Source organism: Curcuma longa, chromosome 9 (assembly GCF_044706935.1).
Source record: "Curcuma longa cultivar G26 ecotype Majalengka, Jawa Barat chromosome 9, ITB_CL_G26_1.1, whole genome shotgun sequence".
Taxonomy (NCBI): Eukaryota; Viridiplantae; Streptophyta; class Magnoliopsida; order Zingiberales; family Zingiberaceae; genus Curcuma; species Curcuma longa.
The window spans coordinates 447,616-469,175 of NC_133869.1; the positions used below are offsets into that span (position 1 = coordinate 447,616).

At 35.2% G+C, this 21,560-nt stretch overlaps 2 protein-coding genes and 1 pseudogene across 2 annotated transcripts; all 3 read left to right on the plus strand.

Moving 5' to 3' along the window:
• Nucleotides 1-73: 73 nt before the first annotated feature.
• Nucleotides 74-8,336, plus strand: LOC141835118 (ADP-ribosylation factor GTPase-activating protein AGD5-like). Its single transcript, XM_074722546.1, has 11 exons — nucleotides 74-181; nucleotides 1,570-1,628; nucleotides 2,393-2,483; nucleotides 2,770-2,824; nucleotides 2,966-3,056; nucleotides 3,176-3,377; nucleotides 3,840-4,029; nucleotides 4,280-4,644; nucleotides 4,946-5,200; nucleotides 5,276-5,331; nucleotides 7,944-8,336. The coding sequence occupies exons 1-11, from the start codon at nucleotides 131-133 to the stop codon at nucleotides 8,065-8,067; spliced, it is 1,539 nt and encodes a 512-aa protein (XP_074578647.1). The 5' UTR covers nucleotides 74-130; the 3' UTR covers nucleotides 8,068-8,336.
• Nucleotides 8,337-10,387: 2,051 nt separating this feature from the next.
• LOC141834908 (myosin-1-like) lies at nucleotides 10,388-13,131 on the plus strand (annotated as a pseudogene).
• Nucleotides 13,132-13,750: 619 nt separating this feature from the next.
• On the plus strand, nucleotides 13,751-15,807 carry LOC141834934 (NAD(P)H dehydrogenase (quinone) FQR1-like). The gene is made up of 4 exons (XM_074722329.1): nucleotides 13,751-13,819; nucleotides 14,657-14,750; nucleotides 15,152-15,414; nucleotides 15,494-15,807. Exons 1-4 carry the CDS (start codon nucleotides 13,797-13,799, stop codon nucleotides 15,723-15,725), a joined length of 612 nt encoding a protein of 203 aa, XP_074578430.1. The 5' UTR covers nucleotides 13,751-13,796; the 3' UTR covers nucleotides 15,726-15,807.
• The last annotated feature ends 5,753 nt before the right edge of the window (nucleotides 15,808-21,560 follow it).

Genomic DNA, 21,560 nt, shown 5'->3' on the forward strand with positions numbered 1-21,560 from the left:
ATTTAGTGGGTAGGATGGGTAAAATAAGACTCCGAAGAGAACAATATTTGTTCGATTTCTGGCTCTCCTTCACGCCCTTCGCCTTTACTTGCTTTCTACTTCCTGAATCGCGCGAGGGAGAAGCGTCGAGATGAACGAAAAGGCAACCGTCTCCAAGGAGCTCAATGATAAGCATAGAAAGGTTCAGCCTTTGTTAGCTCAGCCGAAATTTTTAGTGCTTGTTTGCCTGCCGGCTTGGTGATCTAGTGTTTAGGAATCTAGAAATCGTAAGGTATCTATTACGATTCCATTTCGATTAATTCTGATCGGTATTTGTCATTGCTCTGCGATATTCTCTCGGCCATCTGTCGGATCGTGGTTTCGTTATTGCGAATCTGGAATCTTACTTTGGTTGTCGAACATCTGTAATTTTCAAACAGTCGCCCTTGATAAGACATGGGAAAGGCGTGGACTTAAAACTAGGAGTACGTTGGATCTTCCCAGCTCAGTTGTATTTTTTTTACATGGATTCCGTTTTATTTAAAAATTTGGGTCTAAATAGAGAATAAAAACCATATTTTCGTCTTCAAAATCGTTAATTATAGGTCATGAGCAAGCTTCTTTGACAACTGCAGGTTGACACTGATGATCTTCATGTTACAGACATCATATTTATTTATGCTTTTGCTAGTTTTGTAAACTTTGGAAGATGGCTCATGACGGACAATATCCATATATAACATCCAAAAGGCATAGCTTCTCCTCATTTATGACTGATAAATTCATTTGGCGTTTCTAGTTGCTGTTTTTGTTAAATCATTGTGATTAGATTGATGATCCTCTGAAGTTTGATCAATATAGTTGATGATCTTATTTTTCTGACCATATATCCAAGATAATACACAACATAATCACAACTCACAAGGCCATATCAAAAATGAATCCAAGATGGATGGTGGCATACTTACGGCTCTGACTTCTAATTCACATACTAGTCTTCAAATAGCATGCAAATACATCTGAACAGTAGTCTAGAGTAACTTTTGTAACAGGTTTGACAGCCATTATTTTTTTGTTCAGTCTAAATCTTTCAAGCTAAATTATGCTTATTTGGTTATGTTAAGAAATATTTAGTGGACACATCTTGGAGAACATTAGATCAAAGATTTTTTTCTCCTTATATCAAGCCTTGAGCTATATCCTTCCTTCTCCAGTTATATCGGTATATAGTAATTAGTAAATATAATTAGAAGGACCACTAGACATTATGGCTCCAGAATTTAAATAGTGAAATATCTTACTGTTAACTATTGATTATCTTCTTTCCTGTGTAATTCATCTTCATTTTCTTGTCACTATACTTCCTTTTTCTGCATTTCATTTTTAAAGGTCATTAGCAGGCTTTTTTTTTCTTGTCTTTCTCAATATTTTTTTTTCATTTGAGCAATTTATCCACTGCTTGGCCTTCTAATTTCTTTCTAGGTTGTTCATTTGCTCACTAATACTTCAGCTGATTGCTTTCCTTTCCACCTAGATTTATCTGTTTTTTGTGTCTCTGTAAAATCGCGTCTCTGTTTTATTTATTTGCAGATATTGGAGGGACTGCTCAAGTTACCAGAGAACAAAGAATGTGCTGATTGCAAGTCTAAGTGAGCTTAGCTACATGATAGATGCTATATAACCTTGTTGTTCATGCGATCTTTTATGGTGCTTCATTTCCTAACAATGATTATTTCTCATGGCCTTGGTGTATAGGATCTAGAATCGTTCATCTGGATGTTTTCTGGTGTTCCATAAAAGTGAATGCTTAAATTGTGTCTGGTTTTCTAGGACTAGTTTTCACGGCTTCCTGGGTGTTGTATTTGTTACTTGATCCCTTCATAATGCAGTGTCTTTCACTTGAGATATTCTGATTTTACTATGGCTTTTATCCACACAGTTTGAGTGTGATATAATCAATGAAAATTTCTCAATCGGTTTTTGTGCTACTTAATGGCATTTTATTGCCCACTGTTTGGTTCCAACATTAGCTTATATTTATTCCTGTAAAGTTTATTTCCTGAAAGGTGTAAAAACAAGAAAATAAAATGTCCCTCTTATATTGGTGTATAATGTATTTGATGCGACTCTCCTGTTTTAATTATTTCTATCATAAGCTAGTCTAGAACTGAAATTGGGAAAGCTCTTCCAAGATTTCCGATTAGAGCTCTGTTAAAAATGATTATTCTGGGGGCATTTCAACCTCACAGTCTAAATTTGACAGTTTGTCTAGAATTCCTAATTCCTTTCTTTAAAATCTAAGCCTTCTTGCTGTATATATCCTTTATGGTCCAGAATAACATTTAGTTTTCCTTTTCTTTGTTCTTTCTTATATTTAAGTAGTTCTTTCTAACATATTGGTGATTATTTTCAGAGGTCCACGATGGGCAAGTGTAAATTTGGGAGTTTTCTTATGCATGCAGTGTTCAGGAATTCATAGGAGTTTAGGAGTGCATATATCAAAGGTCAAACTTCAGTTCTTATGTGATTTAATATACTTGAACCATTCATTGTCAATGCATTCATATTGTCTTAGCAACTTCAAATTGTCATTTAACATCTTTGAACTTCAACCGACTTCCATGGATCTTTCATTAGTAATTTCTAATTTGGGATATGCTAATGTCATCAACTAGCTCTGGTAATTTTGTTCTCACATTATTAGTTCTATAGAATTATTGAGAATCTGAGACCAGAGTTGGTCTAAATTTTAATTTTAACTGTACTTTATTAATTCTTAGTCCACTGCAGGTAAGATCTGCGGCATTGGACACATGGCTGCCTGAGCAAGTTGCTTTTATTCAAAGTAAGCATATATTTTTTGCTGCTTTATATATAGCTTTATACTCATTGTGATTACTTCTGCTGAAGTTTTGAGTAAAATGAACTTGTATTTTGTATGGAACTGATTGAAGTTTTTATTTTTATGATTCTTATGGCTTAACAGCAATGGGCAATTCAAAGGCAAATAGCTACTGGGAAGCAGAATTACCCCCGAATTATGATAGAGTTGGGATCGAAAACTTCATTCGTGCAAAGTATCAAAACTTCTAATCTTCCTTTTACTCTTTTATGCTTGTGTTTTTTTTTTTCTATATTTCTCGCATACAGAAATTTTATATCATGACTAAGTTGAGTAAATGGACTGAATTTCTAGATATGAAGAAAAAAGATGGGTACCTCGGGATACAAGGTTTATAACACCTCCAAAGCCGCAAGAAGGGACTGGCCATGCTAAGAAAAGATCCACTGATTTTAATGGAGATGAAAATTCCGACAATCATAAAATTCCAGAGAAGGATAATACACCACAAAGTACAATAAAAGATAATTTTGTGGTTCCTAAAATACCTAGCCCAGTAATGTTCTTGCTTCTGTTCACTTCTGCAAAGCTTACATTATACTATCTTTGTATTATTCTCTCCATTATTTTTGCTACAAAAGTTGTGGCTAAAAGATCAGTATAGTTTTAACATTTTCTAAAGGCCGAGAATGCTGTAAAGTCCTTGGAGATATTAGAGCTCCGGGATACTTAGAAAATCACTTTCTTTGCTTTCAGATAACAGCACAGTTTTTATGCTCAGTTGAGATGATTTACATGCTTCAATTCTTTTTACATTTAGAATCTCATGGTATGTATTGCAAAATTTCTTCACTTAGTGAGACAAATACATGATGCTTTCTGATGCATTTTGTGCTGTTTACATTATTGTTGCTAACTACCATTTGGAGCAGTCGTACCTTTTTGCTGCTCCAGTTCTATTTGTTTTATTTATTTGTAGTAATAAGAAAAGTTTCTCATGCCCAGATTACATAAACAGGTTTCTTATAGCTCAAATGTGGAAACAGACAGAACCCAGGTAGCTTCTGCTGTGGTTAATGTCCTAACAACCGCACAACCAAAACTCGATTCTGCATCCAATCTACTGGACATGCTTTCTCTGGATGATCCAAGTGAAGTTGCAGAAGGATTATCTTCAGCAGATGATAATTCATGGGCAAATTTTCAGTGTAGGTTTTTTGGTAGTCTTCAAATATCAAAAAGAAACGAGTAATTCTCCATTTTGTCAAAAACATACCATTTGGGTAGGGGGAGGACTTTAGGTGAGAATTGGTATCATCAAATATTGATCGTGTTTGTTTTGTTCTTGTAGTTTACTCTTTGTCATGTCTTCTGCAAACTTGCTTTTATGAAATAGATTTAAAAATCACTAACTTGTTATTAACATGATGATCCTACTTACGTATTCGTGATCTGCAGCTGCAGAACTAATCAATTCCATGGACAGTAAGAGCACCACCGAATCTGCTGAAAACAAGAATAAGATTAAATCTGAAGCTGAGGATCTATTCAAGGATTCAACATCTGTGATGCAACCTTCAACACAAACAAAAATCCAGACAGATGTCAAAACTGAAGCTACAATTGGAGTTGAGGATCTATTTAATGACTCAAAGTCTCTGTTGCAACCTCCATCACAAACAAATACTCAGACAAATGTCAAGAATGAAACTGAATCTATAGTTGAAGAACTATTCAAGGATTCAACATCTTCTTTGCAACCTTCAGCCCAAAAGAAAACCCAGCTAGATGTAAAAAATGACATCATGAGCCTCTTTGACAAGGTAAAACCCTTGTTCTTTTTTGTATGAACTGAATGTACTCAAGCAGAACCACAATGTTATAATTTTTGAGTTTCTGCGTATCTTTTTTCTAGTTATGGATGGGTTGATGTGTCCTTCAACCTTTTGCACCATGATAATTTACTATCGTTGCTTTCTAGCTGGGTAAAGAATATTGAGATCTTGCCTTCTTTCACTTGGTTAACTATGAGCAATATCTTCCTCGACTATATTACTTTTTGTAATCAAATTTAATATGATGAACAATTGATGTCTTTAACATGTGTAGTTTGATGGTTTGCAGTCAAATATGGTTTCTCCATTTGCACTTCATCAACAGCAGCTGGCAATCATTGCTCATCAGCAGGCTTATCTCGCGGCTGCCGCTAAACCTAACAATTCACCTTCCACATTATCTGTCGGCCAAACTCATCAACGCAGTATGAGTGATTCAAATGCATTGAAAGGAAACTTTGCAGCACAAAGTTGGGGTAACTTGGCCTACCAGTTGCCAAGGAATGTACCTTCCGGCAGTCAGTATCCCAATAACTTTGGTCAGGTAAGTTTAGCAGTAAGTGTGACTGATTTTTCATTTTGGGATTCGAACAATCTGACTTGCCCTTTTGAAATGCAGATGGGAAATGCCTTGCACTCTTCCTCTGGGAACCTTGGTCATGCTCCTGCATCCAGGTATGCATTCCTCGAAGCAGATTTTATTAAATAAAATTGTAACAAGATCAAGATTAACTTAAAGGATTTCCAACGTTTGAACCTTCACATTTTCAGTCATGCATCCTTTCTCATTATGCTTCGAATAGAACATGCACATATTTAGAAAAAGAGGAAAAAAATGGAAGATGAATGATCAATTTACTAGGAAAAAGAGTAGAATAGTATAATGGAAATTCAAATAAATTGCATAGGATATAAGTGAGAAAACCATTGAGCCATTGCAATTGTTTTTTAATGGTCAATGAAATCAGGGTTTAAAATTTCGAATCGTATCGCGCGATACGGGCAAAATTTTTTCTTCCATCGACGGACCGACACCGTCATAGTGGTTCCGATCGGGAGATGCCTTTGGAGGCATTGCCCAGCCGCGGTGATGTTTCCGGAGGCGTCGTGCGGCTTCAGCGACGCCTCCGGAGGCATCGCCCGGGCCTAGCGATGCCACCGGAGGCGCCGTGCGGGCCTGACGACGCCTCTGTGCACGGGCCGCACGCGACCGAGGCGCTGCAGTCGTGATTTTTTTTTGTTGAGTTTTTTTAACTTAAAGTTAATTAAGATTTTAATAATCAATTCCTAGCTATAGTTGGGATAATTTAAATAAGTTTTATTAAAATCTATAAAATTATCTTATTATTTTTTAAAAATATTTTATTTTTTATTTTTAAATATTTAGATTAAATTTTTTATTTTAGTTAATATATTTTATATTTTAAAAATATCGAAACTATACCGGTATGGTACGATACGGTACCGAAACTGTATTGATTCGGTCCGGGATTGAAACCTCCGCACGGCTCGATATTTTAAATCTTGAAAGAAACTCGAAGATAATATATTATCAATGTGATCATTTCAAATGCTTTACTTGATTTGATCATGATCCGACGCAAATAATCCCCGGGGACGAGGGGACACGTGGCGTAGAGGAAGGACAAGAAGCCCGGAGTAGACACGAGATAATATTTTCCCGATACCAAGGGGAAGGTAGGGAAGATCAATCTCCCTAAGAGAAGAGCTCCTCCCCCAGCACGGTAGCGGCGGACCTCATGCAAAATGTCCGGTCCCCCTTCCCTAGCGGCACAGGTATCTCATCCTCAAACCAAACGATACTCCAGCGGAAAGTAAACCTCCTCAAGGGGACAACATACACTTGGGTATGCAAGATGAGTTCTTTGCCGAATGGATGGCCATTCCTCAATGATAATGCACCTCCTCATAACCGACCTCATGATCCATGCCCAAGCTTATATGCCTACCTCATGACAAGATACCGGCATCGCATGCCTACCTCGTGACAAGGCACCGACATCATATGCTTACCTCATGACAAGGTACCAGCATTGCATGCCTATCTCATGACAAGGTACCGGCATTGTATGCCTACCTTATGGCAAGGTATCAGCATCACAGGACAAGGCGCCAGCATTGTATGCCTACATCATAACGAGGTCGCAGCATCGCATGCCTACCTCAGGGCAAGGTCCTAGCCTTATAGGCCTACCTCACGACGGGGTCATGGCATCATGCGCCTACCTCAGGGCAAAGTCCTGGCAGCACATGCCTACCTCCAGATATAACTCCAGCAAGGAGCGCAGGACATCCTTACGGAGATCTCTCAACTGAGGCAAGGCTACCAGTACTTGGGCATCCTAGTCGCCCTTCCCAAATCAGTCACTCCCGATCTCCGTTTGCGGAACAGATATCTACGAGCTCTCACGTCGACCTTTTCAGCAAGAAGGGGAGCGCATACTAAGTCCCCCACTTGGTCCAGCATAATCCCAACCATCAAAAGAAGATAACTCGCGTGGTCAGAGCCGTCAGACGAAGATCAGCAAATCCGAGCCATTGGATATTCGAAAACCTTTCAAGGTTATCCTTACCCCATTAATAGCGGATCAATAGCCAATCACATGCGCCGAGATCCTAAAATATTGTTCTCACCACTCCTATATAAATCCCACAGGTATGATAATTTAGGGGTTGAATTCACTAAAGATACTTCTTTTCTCGTTGCCTGACTTGAGCGTCGGAGTGGCGACGCTGGGATTCCCCGGCGCCCCGCTAACCCGTGCGTTCAGTGGTTGTCTCTTCAGGCCTCCCCCATCGACGTGGAACTGCAGGTTGACGCGGCCCTTATTGTCTGGTGGTGTGACTATCGTCGGCAATGAGCCGGAACAAATCATCCTAACAAAGTATTATTTATTTTGATTTTTTTTAACTACAGAAGATTTGTATATGTTTTGTTGAAACTCATGTAAAATTTAAAAGTGTTAAATTGATTAAAGCAAACAGCATAAGAGATAGTTACTAGTAATATATTATTATATAGAGCTTAATAGCAGAAGATGCATTATTATGATGACAACAACAACAATGGGCATGTTTGCTCAATGAATAAATTTTGAAGGAATTCTTACATCACAAAATATCAAGGTTCTTCTATGTCATAAACTAATTCGATCTTAGAGTACCAAAATTCCTTTTTATTATATTGTATTCATGTGCAATTTGCTCTTCATCTTTTTGTCCAATAACAAACCTGCAACTTTAATTCCAAGCCTTTTGTCATGCAGTCTAGGTGCTCTTGATGGAGAAAACACAACTCATGCTGCTTCATCATCATCCACAGGGACTGATCGATCACTTAACGATTATGATTTCTCGTCATTGACTCAAGGAATGTTCGCGAAACAGTGAGCATAAGATCAAATGCTGCTTGGTCTCTTTTAGTCATCCCCTTCTTAGCTTGTGCTTATATCAATCGAAGGGAAAAAGAAATTACGATATCGCTGTGGCTGTGTTACCCTTACTGAGGTCCTTTCTTTGATCGTTTACATGTAAAGATCTGTGGTTGTAAATCTTGAGCATTCTTCGGCTTTAAATGAGCTTAGAATGATTATTTGGATTTAGATTGTTCGAGTTGAATGCATAGTTCTGAAAATCACGTAGCAAGAATCGAATTTGGTCGTGAGTGATTCACTTACGAAATCATGGTTACTTGTTGAACGACAATTGAATTGAGTTTTGAGTGGTTGGGTTATTAGTTAGATTGATCGATGGATCAATAGGTTGGATTGTCTTCAGTTAATAAAAAGGTAGAATCTATCATCCGTCAGCGGTTTCACACGATCAATTTTATAATCATTTGTGAAAAGGTAAATTAGAAAGTTATAATTGATTACTACAGGAAAGGATATTATTTCAATTTTGTTGAGATTTGTTTATTGTCCACTTTTTAGTTTTCCTATAATAATTAATTTAATTATATATTAGGAGTTTGTGGATTGCCTTCATAATAATATATGTGAAAGAAAAAAAAATGAGAGCTTTAATAAAGTCAAAGTGGTTTTTTGGTTGAATATTCATTAATTTAATAAAAAATTGAATAAATTAAATTTTTTTAATTAATCAAATTGATTAAATTTTTAAATAAAAATTAAATAAATTAAATTGATTAAATATTAATTAATTTAATTAAAAATTAAATCAATTGAATTAATTATATTTCTTAAGTACGATGAGAACCTATTTAAGAATTTATTAATTTTTTATTTTGATTTAATTGATTTAATTGAATAAAGAATTTAAAATAGAAATTGAATTGAATTAATTAATTTTTAAAAATTAAAATTTTAAAATAATTGAATTGAATTTTTTTTTCGATTGGTTTGTTCAGTTTAATCACTTTTTTTTTCATCCCTTGGTGCTTCATTTTAGAATAACCATAAAATTAAGCATGAATTTTCGTTTTTAATAAATCTATGCATAAGTTTTTTAATTCAAAAATTACTCTAGAGTCTAGAATTATTAAATCAATATATTACATAATAAATTATCTTTAAAATCTTGTAATTAGTTAAAAAAAATTTATAGCATTTTTATATATACCTTTTTAGATACCTTGAATTTATTTGAAAATATGAAATAGAATAACATTTGAACCAATAATTATAAAATGACAAATTAGAGAATAAATTTGTGGCCAGTGGAGGACTCGGTAATAAGGCATATTAACCACCACTATCTCATTATCTCTTCCAATTTCTATGCTTCTTTTTTTTCTCTCAAAATGTACAAAATAATAAATAGAAAAAAAATTAATTATTGAAAATTTATTAATAAAGGAAAAAGGTTTTAAATCACACACACACACACACACACACACACACACACACACACACACACATATATATATATATATATATTTGTATTTGACAATGGATATTATGAAATATATATAATTTTTAAAAATTATGGTGAATGTAAATTCCTGAATTACAAACTGATTCATGAATCAAAATAAAATATTATAAATAAAAAATTCATCCTAATAAATGTTCATTTATATCAAAAGAAATATTATAAATAAAAAAAATTCATCCTTATAAATGTCCATTAATATTCATTCAATGTTGTTTGTTAATATATTATGACTCCACAATAAATTTTTGATCATTTTTTAATATAAATTTATCTAAAAAATTTTATTTTTTATTCTTTTCTTCTATACAATCGGTTTCACATAATCGGTCCTACTATCATCTGTGAGGAGATAAATCAAGAAACTAATTGATCACGACAGAATATTTATTTTTTATTCAAAAAAAGTATAAAGTAGACCACTATTGGAGAGGATATTGTTTTAATTTCATTAAAATTCAACCCTAACAGTCTCACACGATCGATTCCACGACTATCTATGAGAAAGTAATCGAAAAGTTTTAGTTGACTACTACGAGTCACAATTGAAGAGAATATTATCTCAACTTTGTCAAAATTCGATCTTTGTCTACTTCAATAAATCTATTCCATCGTAACCAACTAAATTATATGTCAAAAGTAAAATATAATATATACCCATCTAACAGATGGGGAGTTAATTTATGCAGATCTAACAGAAAGCAGTTTATAGCGCTAGAATTTAAATATCCTTAACAGAAGGGCGTTAATTGCATAAAACTTAGCTCGATATTTATCTCTTTCTTTTTTGTTCCTGTTTTTGTTGCAACCTCATTCTTCAAATCAGAACCGGGAAGGGGAACGAGTTCGTTTCTCTTCTACGATCTCTCGTCTCTCCTTTCCATTTCCCTTTGGCTTTCTTTTCTACTTTGTTTCTTTTTAGTTTAGGCTCTTCGTCGAATCCTTATTGTTGTTTTTTCTTGTTGGTACTTGGTTTGACCTTTTGCCTGGAGGTCAGATCGATATCTCTCTTCTGAAGAGCTTCCTTTTTGAGGCGGACGCAGCTCAGGATGCAAGAACCCTAATTTTTGCAATCGTTTTGGTCATTTTTCGCTCATGATTCAGTGAAGCTGATAAAAAGCTGCAACCTTGGTGGGAACTTTCTGGCTTTTACGCAAAGAAAATCAGCGCACGAAAGTTTCGATTTTTAGGAAGATTTCTTGGAGTGGAAGCCTGGATTTGTTTTCTGATCCTACAAAGAACGTTCTTCGGTTCTAGTAATCGAGTTGGTAATCGCCCTCCGTGGAGTGAGTTTTATAAGCTGCATCTCTTGTTTGGTGATTCGTTGGTTTTAGAGCATCTTCGATTCGAAGGACGTGGTGTTTCTACTTGCTAAATTTAGGGTTTGTGTTTTGATTTTAGGGTGTTGTTCCTTTGCGCCGCCGGCGTCAACATGTCTTCTGCCTTGCCGGCGGTTCCCGCCGCCGCCCGCAGCGTGCTTGAGGAAATGCTGGTTGCCCTCAAACTGAGCGATGAGAAGCCGAAGGATGAGCCGCCAGCATTGCCTGCCCGGCCCACGCTGAAACGGCGGCCGCCTTCCACAAAGAACAATTTGAAGTTTAAGATTGAGAGCGTCCCTGCAGAGGTCTCATCAAAGGACGCTCATTTCACAGAGAAGGCGAGTCCGGAATCAAGTGAACTCAGCAATGGAGTCATCGAACAAGGTAGGGCAGAAAAAGTGGTTCATTCTAGCGAAGAAGATTTAGGTTCCCACGAAGAAGACACCGAAAAGTCCCATACTTCACAAAAGCTTGATTATGTTGAGGAGCAGGTATCTAATTCACATGCTTTGATTCATAACTTTAGTTTTACCTCAGCTTCATCACAATTGTGCAGATTGCTCAATTCTATTATTACTCGATTAGTTTACGACATCAATGACTTTTCAATACATGCGATTATATCAAGAGATGCTCAACTTTTTTGGCATAATGTAGCAAGAAATAGCAGGCCTGCAATAACTATTTCACTTTGTGTTACAAAGATGTATTTTTTTAGATATCTTTTCCCTGTTAACAAATGAAGTTCATGCGTTGAGATCGGTAAGCACTATTGTTCTAAATCACAGAATGAAAAATTCATTCTAGACTTGGAAAAATGGCAAATCCAATTGAGTTATTTGGACCTGAGGCATGAATCCTTCATATGCTTATCGGTGTCTTTGCGTAGTTTGAGCATTGGTATACTCTTAATTTCACTTTAATTATCGCAATTTTGTGTGGTTTCAACATTGTTATGCTCTTAATTTCATTTCCAGCTATAGCGGTCTGAGTATTTGTTCATCTAAGTATAGTTTTAGCTTCAGAAATTTGACTTGCCTGTAATGAACATGAAACGACAGGATATGGTACCTGCTTCTAGATTGGAAGCGCTTGAGAAGGTGGTTGATGATGTAAAGGAAGAACTGAGACGAAAGGAGGGTGAGAATATTGCGCTATTGCAGGAAGTGCAGGAGTATCAGAAAAGGTGTTCTGTTTGCGAGGAAAAAATGCACTCCATGGAGGATATGTATCAGAAGCAGATACAGACTCTGAAGGTGAGGCTGCTTATTAATCAACTCCTTTTACTTAAACAAAAGCGGCGAAAGCTGTTCCTCTTCTCGTATGGTACTTAAAATTCCATATTAGCCAAAAGGTGAAGTTCCACTTTTCATTGATCATGCCACAAAAGTGTTCATGTTCCCTTCTGGATTTTGAGATTAGTTAGTCGTCTAGTTTGATAACTGATTCTCGAGTCTCTTTACCTTCGCGAAGCTGAAGGTGTTAGAGATATTTAAGCACAAATAAGTAACTGTGTTTAGTGGATGCATGTGAATTGTGCATACTGATTCAATTCAAAAAACAATCTTATATTCGATTGTTTTTGCATTCAGATGGCCCTAGATGCAGCACAGAAGAATCTTTCTATCGACGACAAGGCAAAGCAACGAGAGTCTGATGAAACATCAGCTACTTATCAGCCGGTGAATGATGCCGACTACAAAAGTAACAATGCTGTTTACCAATTGGCAAAGGAGTTAGAGAAGCAGAAGCAGGTTTTCGAGGACGATGCAAGGGAGCTCTGCAATGGTGAAATCATCAGGCCAGCCAGAATTTGCTAGGAAATCCTTTGAAGATCTTCAGAAGCTGATGGCCCAATATGCATCCTGGAAGAAGGAATACAAGGCTCGTTTGCGCAATGCCAAGAAATCTCTACGGGAGCTTGCGAAATCAGAAGGCGAAAAACACAGTAGAAAATGGTGGTGCAAGAGAAGGATCATTCGAAATAGGATTTCACTATGCTCTTCTGCTTAATGGTAATCTGCCAGTGTTGTTAAGGCTCTATGAAATGCAGAGTTCGAAGGGACATTGTCGTCGTGAAGCTGTATCAGTCTCAACTGTTTCAGTGTTTCGCGGATCTTTTCCCTCCAATGGCAAGGGATAACTTAGATCTTTGTAAAGAGAATGCCTTAGGAGTTGTAAATGATGCTATATGTAATGACTAGGATGATATTCTTAAGAAAGAAAGTCCATGTTCTTGAAATTTAGTCTAAACAACTTTCGTCCAAGGTGAATTATGCCCATGATTGAGAGGCATTGAAGCTAATTCGTTCGGTCGATCCATTCGATCGATCGAACGATCTAATACTTGTTTTTTATATATGAATCGACTGAACATGGAGGTAGTTGATGAATAAGATAGGAACATATCTTTCTACTAACCATTTTTGTTGCCTAATGTAGGCATTAATCTTGAATCATTCAAGTACATCAACATCTACATGAATAAGGTATACCTTCTACTTGCCTACATCACAATCACATATCATACGTGCAAAACTACACCATCACCTTTTCCTAAAAATAATTTTCCCCTAAAAATAAATTTTAAATAATTATAATAAATGCGTAAGAATTGATTTTCTATTTTAACTATTGCTTCATTGCTTTGTCATGCTTACGTAAGCTGTATATGAAAATGGAAGTGTTGATAATTATAAAGAGAGAAATAAAGATGAGGTCTGCATCGGGGATCCGACGGCCGGTAATGAGCGATCACTACTTGCACAGATCACGATGCAAATTAATTCATGCCTCGGTAGACCCTCGACTATAAATAGCACGCCCCGATCCCCCTACTTCATCGTCTTCCTTCCGCAGCGGTTGTTCTTCCATCTCTCCCCTGCCTCCGATCCGATCCCTAAATCAATGGCGACGAAGATCTATGTCGTGTAAGTGTTCGCTCCTTTTGCGGATCGTCTCTCGTCCCTGTCCTTTTGATAATTCGGTTTTGTACCCATTTTTAGATTGTTTATGCGGTATTCTGCCATTTTGTTGATCGGATCTGTGTTTTGAATTTTTGTGAAGGATCGAGATCGTTTGGAACTCTGAGATAGGACCGTTCGTTGTGAATTGATCTGGTTGTGGGTTTTGACTATCTAGACTACGATGAGACGTGTGAACTGAATCGATTGAATGATTCTCAGGATTTCTTTTTACCCTCGGCAAACCTTTGGAGAACAACCTGGAGGCACTTCATTTTTACTCTAAAGAATATTTTTAAAACACACTAACAGGATTCCTACTTCCATAAACTGGAGTTCTACTTCCATAAGAGGATTCCTTTGTTTCGATTGGTAGAAAATGAGGAACTAAACGTACAATTTCGGAGAAATATACTAGGGAGAGAGTAAGAAATGCGAGAAATTAAGTTCCCGTTTCTTTTCCTCAAATAGAATTGTATTTGAATTTTTGGAAACTAGTATCTCTTTATTTTATTGAATTTGAATTCCTTTTCTTTTGAGTCTAAAGAATCTTGGTGCAATTAATATTTCTTTTGCAAAAAGAATAGCTAGATGTGTTTGTGAGGCCTCAGACCAGATCTATTGCTTTTAAGGCAACCATTGGACTACAAATTAAATGCTAGGCCGCTTATAGAACCCTAAAAGGGAATTCATTAATTGATACATGCTCAATCAATATTTTGTTTTTAAAATACTTTTTGAAATACACTTCGACTGTTTATATTTTGAGTCTTATAGAAAATCATCATCATCACTTCTATTCAGATACTATTCTATGTACGGGCTTGTAGCAAAGCTAGCAAAAGAAATCCAAAAAGGCGCTGCTTCTGTTCAAGGAGTTGAAGTAAAGCTCTGGCAGGTAATATGTTTGTCATTCTTTGGATTGTTAATTAGAAACGCACTTAGTACATTTTAGTTCTTTTTCAGCCATGCTCTCTTGGAATGTTGTAATCGGATAAAAATACTTGCAATTGATTTGCTTTTCCAATCTTATTATATGAATGTGCAAATTCTATTTTTTACAAATTTTCCTGATACCTGCAAATAGTTTCCTGAAGGCCTACCATCAGTTCTAAAGATTGACATCATAATCAATTAGTTCCTTAAATGGTTGTCTATAATTTTTGTGCTATCAAACTGATCATTTTTTCAGTTCGCTTGATTACACTAATTGCTAAGTATGCCAAACCAACTTGTTAAAGCATTATTAAAGTCGTTCTCCTTGTTGTTTTTGTAACTTCATATTTATCTAATAAAAAGGTTCCTGAGACTCTTCCTGAAGAAGTTCTGGTGAAGATGCTGGCACCTCCTAAGAGTGATGTACCGATCATCGAACCAAATGCTCTCGCTGAAGCAGATGGAATTCTGTTTGGCTTCCCCACCAGGTTCGGAATGATGCCCGCCCAATTCAAAGCTTTCATCGATGCAACCGGAGGACTGTGGCGATCTCAGGCTCTAGCCGGCAAGCCTGCTGGAATTTTCTACAGCACGGGAACGCAAGGCGGTGGCCAAGAGACCACTCCGTAAGCTCCATCTACTTTCACTAGTTTCATCATGTACTTGATTGCATTTGCATCATTCTACCCAGTTTCATCGTTGCAGTTTGACAGCCATCACGCAGTTGGCTCACCACGGCATGATCTTCGTCCCAATCGGCTACACTTTTGGTGGGGGAATGTTTGAGATGGAGAACATCAAGGGCGGGAGCCCTTACGGTGCCGGCGCATACGCCGGCGACGGCTCAAGAAACCCATCCCAGTTAGAGCTAGAACAGGCTTTCCACCAAGGTAAGTACTTCGCCACCATCACCAACAAGTTTAAAGCTTCCTCTTGATCCCACTGATCAAATAATAGATAAAGCATCTTACATTTTGTTAGGAGCCTCCACTGATTAATGAACAGGCTTACATGTTTCATGTCTCTGCATTTGAATTCCGAAGTTATAATAAAACTGACAAAATCACAAATGTTCTTCATCCCAAGAACAAGAAGTAGAAATGTTCACAATTTTTACCACAATAGGATATTATCTTGGTTTAGTTTTGTTGAGATTCAATTTTTGTCCACTTCTTGTTCTATAGTAACTAACTCAATCGAGAGCTTTTGGATTGTGAAAACGAAGAAAAAAAAAATGAGAACTTTAATAAAGTTAAAGTGTTTTTTGGATTGAATATTGAGTTAAAATCCAATCGATTTAATTGAAATTGAATAAATTAATTTTTTTAATTAATTAAATCGATTAAATTTTTAAATAAAAATTAAATCAATTACATTTCTTAAGTACGATGAGCACCTATTTAATAATTTATTAATTTTTTTATTTTGATTTAATTGATTTAATTGATTTAATTAAATAAAGAATTTTAAAATAGAAATCGAATTGAATTAATTAATTTTTTTAAAAGATTAAAATTTTGAAATAATTAAATTGAATTTTTCTTAAGTTTAATCCCTTTTTTTCATCCCTTGGTGCTTCATTTTAGAATAACCAAAAAATTAAGCATGAATTTTCGTTTTTAATAAATCTATGCATAAGTTTTTTTAATTCAATAATTACTCTAGAGTCTAGAATTATTAAATCAATATACTACATAATAAATTATCTTTAAAATCTTGTAATTAGTTACAAAAAAAATTATAGCATTTATATATATACACTTTTAAATACCTTGAATTTATTTGAAAATATGAAATAGCATAACATGGAACCAATAATTATAAAATGACAAATTAGAGAATAAATTTGTGGCCAGTTGAGGACTCGGTAATAAGGCATATTAACCACCACTATCTCATTATCTCTTCCAATTTCTATGCTTCTTTTTTTTTTGTCAATAAAGAAAAGTAGTTAGAATCTTATCAATAAAGAAATGACGACAATCATTCATTTATTTTTGTCATAGAGCAAATCAAAATTTGATTTGTAAATTAAGGATTCTCGCTCTTCTAGATTGTAGTAAAAGATTATCTTCATCCGATAATCATCAGGACTGTCTTATATGATCTGATAAAAAGATAAATCATGGGAGACTCCGTTCTCTTGTACAGCGGCACTTTAAGTCAATCAACCAACCAACGAGATATTTTACATATGTTGAAGATCGATACTATACCATGATTGTTATAGTAACGTCACCTATAGATATCCACCGTACCAACTCACAGAGCGTTCTCTTTTCTTCTACAAAAAGGTGGAATTCGTCACCTTAGCGGCTTTACACTGTCGGCCCCACGACCATCTATGAATAAGTAAATCAAGAAATTATAATTGATCACGACGCAGGAGGGTATTACCTAGCTTTGTCAGGATTCGAACCCTTGCCCTCTTCTACAAGTCTACTGCGTCGTAACCAACTCAACTATGCCTCAAGGGTAACTCACAGAGCATTCTCGGTCTTCTGGATGATACGAAGGAATCAGGTTTTCCATATCGAAACAATAATAAAGATGAAATAATTAAGCATTGTCTCACGCATCAATTTGTAAGTGGGCCCGACAATGCATTTAGTGTAAAAATATTGGACTCGGAGATGGTGCTTTCCTAGTGGCGTTATTCGGACGGACTTTTGATGTGCTATCATGAAAAATGAGAGATGATATATAGGGTACGTTTCAATTTACCTCCTCACAGGTCGTAGGGTCGATCGTGTGGGTCCATTAAGGTGGCGGATTCCACCTTTATATAGAAAAGATTTAAATTATTTTACATAACTTTAATTATATGATTATCAGATAATAACATAACAAAGATTATAAGATAAAAAATATAATTTAATATTGTTTGATTCAACTTCTTTATTTGAAAGAAATAAAACATGATCAGTTTATTATTTACTATTTTATCTTTGATTCAATTAAATTAAATTAATAACATTAATAATGATAATAAATTGATAATATATAAAAAATAAATATAATTTATTTATAATTTTTTAATTTAAAATAAATTTATATATTTTTAATAAAATAATTTATTAAAATAATTTATTAAAATAATTTATTAAATTAATAAATATATTTCATTAATATTTTTTTAAATTTAAAATAAATTTATATATATTTTAAGAAATAATTCATTAAAATAATTATTTTAATAAAATAATTTGTAAAATTATTTTATATAATTCATTAATTTTATTTTAATAAAAAAATTATTAAAATAATTATTTTAATAAAATAATTTATTAAATTAATAAACATCATTTATTAATTTTATTTTTTTTAATTTAACATAAATTTATATAATTTTTTAAAAAATAATTCATTAAAATAATTATTTTAATAAAATTATTTATTAAATTAATAAATATAATTCATTAATTTTATTTTTAAAAATTTAAAATAAATTTATTTATAATTAAAAAATAATTCATTAAAAATTTACTTTAATAAAATAAATAATTAAAATAAAAATAAATATAATTCATTAATTTTATTTTAATAAAATAATAATTTATTAAATTAATAAATATCATTTATTAATTTTATTTTTTAAAATAATTTAATATAAATTTATATATTTTTTAATAAAATAATTCTTTTCATTAAATTAATAAATATAATTCGTTAAGTTTATTTTTTAAAATTTAAAATACATTTATATATATTTTAAAAAATAATTCATTAAAATAGTTATTTTAATGAAATAATTTATTAAATTAATAAATATAATTTGTTAATTTTATTTTAATAATATAACTCATTAAGATAATTATTTTAATAAAATAATTTATTAAATTAATATATATAATTAGTTAATTTTATTTTTTACAATTTAAAATAAATTATTTTTTTAATTTTATAAAATTTTAAATTTAAATTTAAATTAATTAACTCGGTTTCAATTAGATTTCATAATACATTTCAATTAATTAAGTTTTTAAATCAAAGGGTAATCATGAAAAAAAATCATTAACCTCAGTAATTGTAGAAAACTTTAGGTTGTCAAGGTAATCACATTCCCAGATTATAACCCGTTTGCTGATGTAGCGGTGATATTGTATTATTTAGGAATCAATCATAATCTGAACCAAACAAGGTTATAATTGATAACTTTGGATAGATAACCAAAGTTATCAATGATAATCTCCAACCAAACACCCTCATAGGGTAAATAACTGAGTTGGTTACGACGATTCAGAATTATAGAAGAGGACAAGAGTTTGAATCTTGACGAAGTTGAGAGAATACTCTCCTCCGTTGTAGTCAACTGTAATTTCTCGATTTAACTCCTCATAGATTTTTATTTTGACCATATCACATTTTATAATAATTACCATATCACATTTTAATTATAATTAATATTAATAATATAATAATATAATATTTAAATTTAGACAAATAATATAAATAATATGCTGAATATTTGTAATATTCACATTTTATTTATTTATTTTATAATTTAGAATTTATGATTTAGTATTTATTTTAACGAAAGTGAAAATTGAAAAAAATAATTAACACTGGATGTTCATTAGTTGCTCACTGATGGATGTGTAAGGTAACGAAACTTTCTCCCTATATATAAAATTTAATCGAGTATTCAAGTCGAATATTGATAAGATTCTAACTACTAGATCCACCTCACCATTCGAGTCGAGTATTGAATCCTCCATTAGGTTTGAAGAAAATTATCATCCCTATTGATTTGTGCATTACACTATAAAAGCATACTGCCACCCTTTGTAAAACTATCCTACAAATTTTTTTATAGAAAAAGATACACAGATAAAATTATGTTATCCTAGAACCGACCTCAGACCAGGTCCAAATCGGATCCGATCTGAAACCATAACGGAGTCAATAGACCGATTACCCATTGACCAGGTTAAATGGGCAAAAATTGAGGATGGGTCGGTTCGATTCTTATCCAAAATTAATTGTGAATCGACGGTTCAAATCGCCGATTTAGTCCTTTCAGAACTATCAATTTCTAGTAATTAAGAATGTCACGCTCCACACGAACTAGACTTGTTGTGATCAGTGGCGGATCCAAGGGGGGGCGGGGGGGGGCTTGAGCCCCCCCTGAGATCGCGGTAGCTCCCTCCTGGAGCCTGGAGGTCCATCGTCCGGCCGGTTCCTATACTTCGTGACGAAATTCTGGATGGTGAAGAAGCTGTTCGGCATGGGCTCAGAGCGGCGTCTCAAAGAGGCGATTACTACCGTGCACGAGTTTGCCGTGAAAATTATTCAAGCGAAGAAGAAAGAGAAGCAGACTTCCTCTGTTTCGACGCCGTCCTCTCTGTTCAAAGCAGAGGATTTGCTATCGCGCTTCGTGGCCAACGAGGACCACTCCGAGGACTTCCTTCGAGACATCGTAGTCAGGCCGACGGGCCCGGGCCGGGCCGGCCAAATTTGTTGGGTTTATTTAGATTAGGGGCTAATGTTTTGGGTTAAGCTGGATTAGGTTTAGCTTTCTCTGCTTCTCGCACCGCGGCACCGCTGATCGCATCCTCCTCATCGCGTCCTCGGTCCTCCGTCCGAACCGCACCACCCGTCCGCCCCTTCAAGTGATCCTGCGATCGCGTCCTGCCGCCCTCCGATTGTGTCCTTCGAACTCCGAACCGCACCGTCCTGCCGCCGATCGCCGCCCAAGCTTCGATCGCCGCCTTCAAGTTTCAATAGCCGGCCAAGCTTCGATCGCCGGCTTTAACCTTCGATCGCCGCGCCGATCGCGTCCTACCGCCCTCTGATCATGTCCTCTGAACTCCGAACCGCACCGTCCCGCCGCCGATCGCCGCCCAAGCTTCGATCGCTGCCTTCAATTTCAATCGCCGGCCAAGCTTCGATCGCCGGTTTTAACCTTCGATCGCCGCGCCGATCGCGTCCTCCGAAGTCCGAACCGCCCCGCCCCCGCCTTCAAGCTTCGCTCACTGCAGGCCCAGTGGTGGATCCAGACTAATTTTTCAATCGGGGCTCAATTTTTTCAACCAGGCCGGCTGCAGAATTTTTCGAGCTTCCGATCCTTGCGGATGCTCGAAAAATTTGAACAACCTTGAACAGTCTCCCAACTCCTGATATCCAGATTCCGTAAGCATATCATCGAAAGGAAATCAAACTGAATTATAATTCGATGTTGGTTATTTCGTGAATCTTCCTTGCAAATGTTGCAGCAACAAGTAGGGGGAAGGCAATAGTTGCATCGCAGTGAACCTGCTTGATTTCAGTAGAAAGAAGATAAGGATTTGATTCAGAAACTTTTACATTCAGTTAATGTTAAAGAAGAAACAAAGTGGTTCATTCAAAGAGCCAAACCACAAACTAAAATGCAAATGAAATGTTAGCTTATTAATGATTCATTCAATGCCTTAAAACATAAACCGAAATGCATACATCTTAGTTCATAGCAGTATCGTAAACTTGAGTGACATTAACTCATTAGGACTCTGCTATACATTCAACAGTAGACAGTACTCCCTCAATCATCTCATTGGTTGGAACATGTTGGCATTGCAGATATGATGCTTTGGGAGGCCCCCACCAAGAATAATGATTCCAGTTTTTCTCAGACCCACATGTACGGCTTCTCCGTGATGGGAAAGTCCGTTCGATAGCTCGGATGTCTGCAGTCTGAAATGTCAACAATCAAGATGTAAAGAAGAAAAAAAGTAGCTAAGTTTAGAAGAATTCTCACCTTGCACAATATCTATAAGCAAACCAGGATTTCGGA

Bases quoted from the DNA above. Each gene is read 5' to 3' on its own strand.
- LOC141835118 (XM_074722546.1), top strand. From the start codon at position 131: ATGAACGAAAAGGCAACCGTCTCCAAGGAGCTCAATGATAAGCATAGA. The intron at 1,629-2,392 runs GTGAGCTTAGCT...GATTATTTTCAG, and splicing joins TGTGCTGATTGCAAGTCTAA to AGGTCCACGATGGGCAAGTG. The intron at 5,201-5,275 runs GTAAGTTTAGCA...TTTGAAATGCAG, and splicing joins ATCCCAATAACTTTGGTCAG to ATGGGAAATGCCTTGCACTC.
- LOC141834934 (XM_074722329.1), top strand. From the start codon at position 13,797: ATGGCGACGAAGATCTATGTCGT. The intron at 13,820-14,656 runs GTAAGTGTTCGC...ACTTCTATTCAG, and splicing joins GCGACGAAGATCTATGTCGT to ATACTATTCTATGTACGGGC. The intron at 15,415-15,493 runs GTAAGCTCCATC...TCATCGTTGCAG, and splicing joins GGTGGCCAAGAGACCACTCC to TTTGACAGCCATCACGCAGT.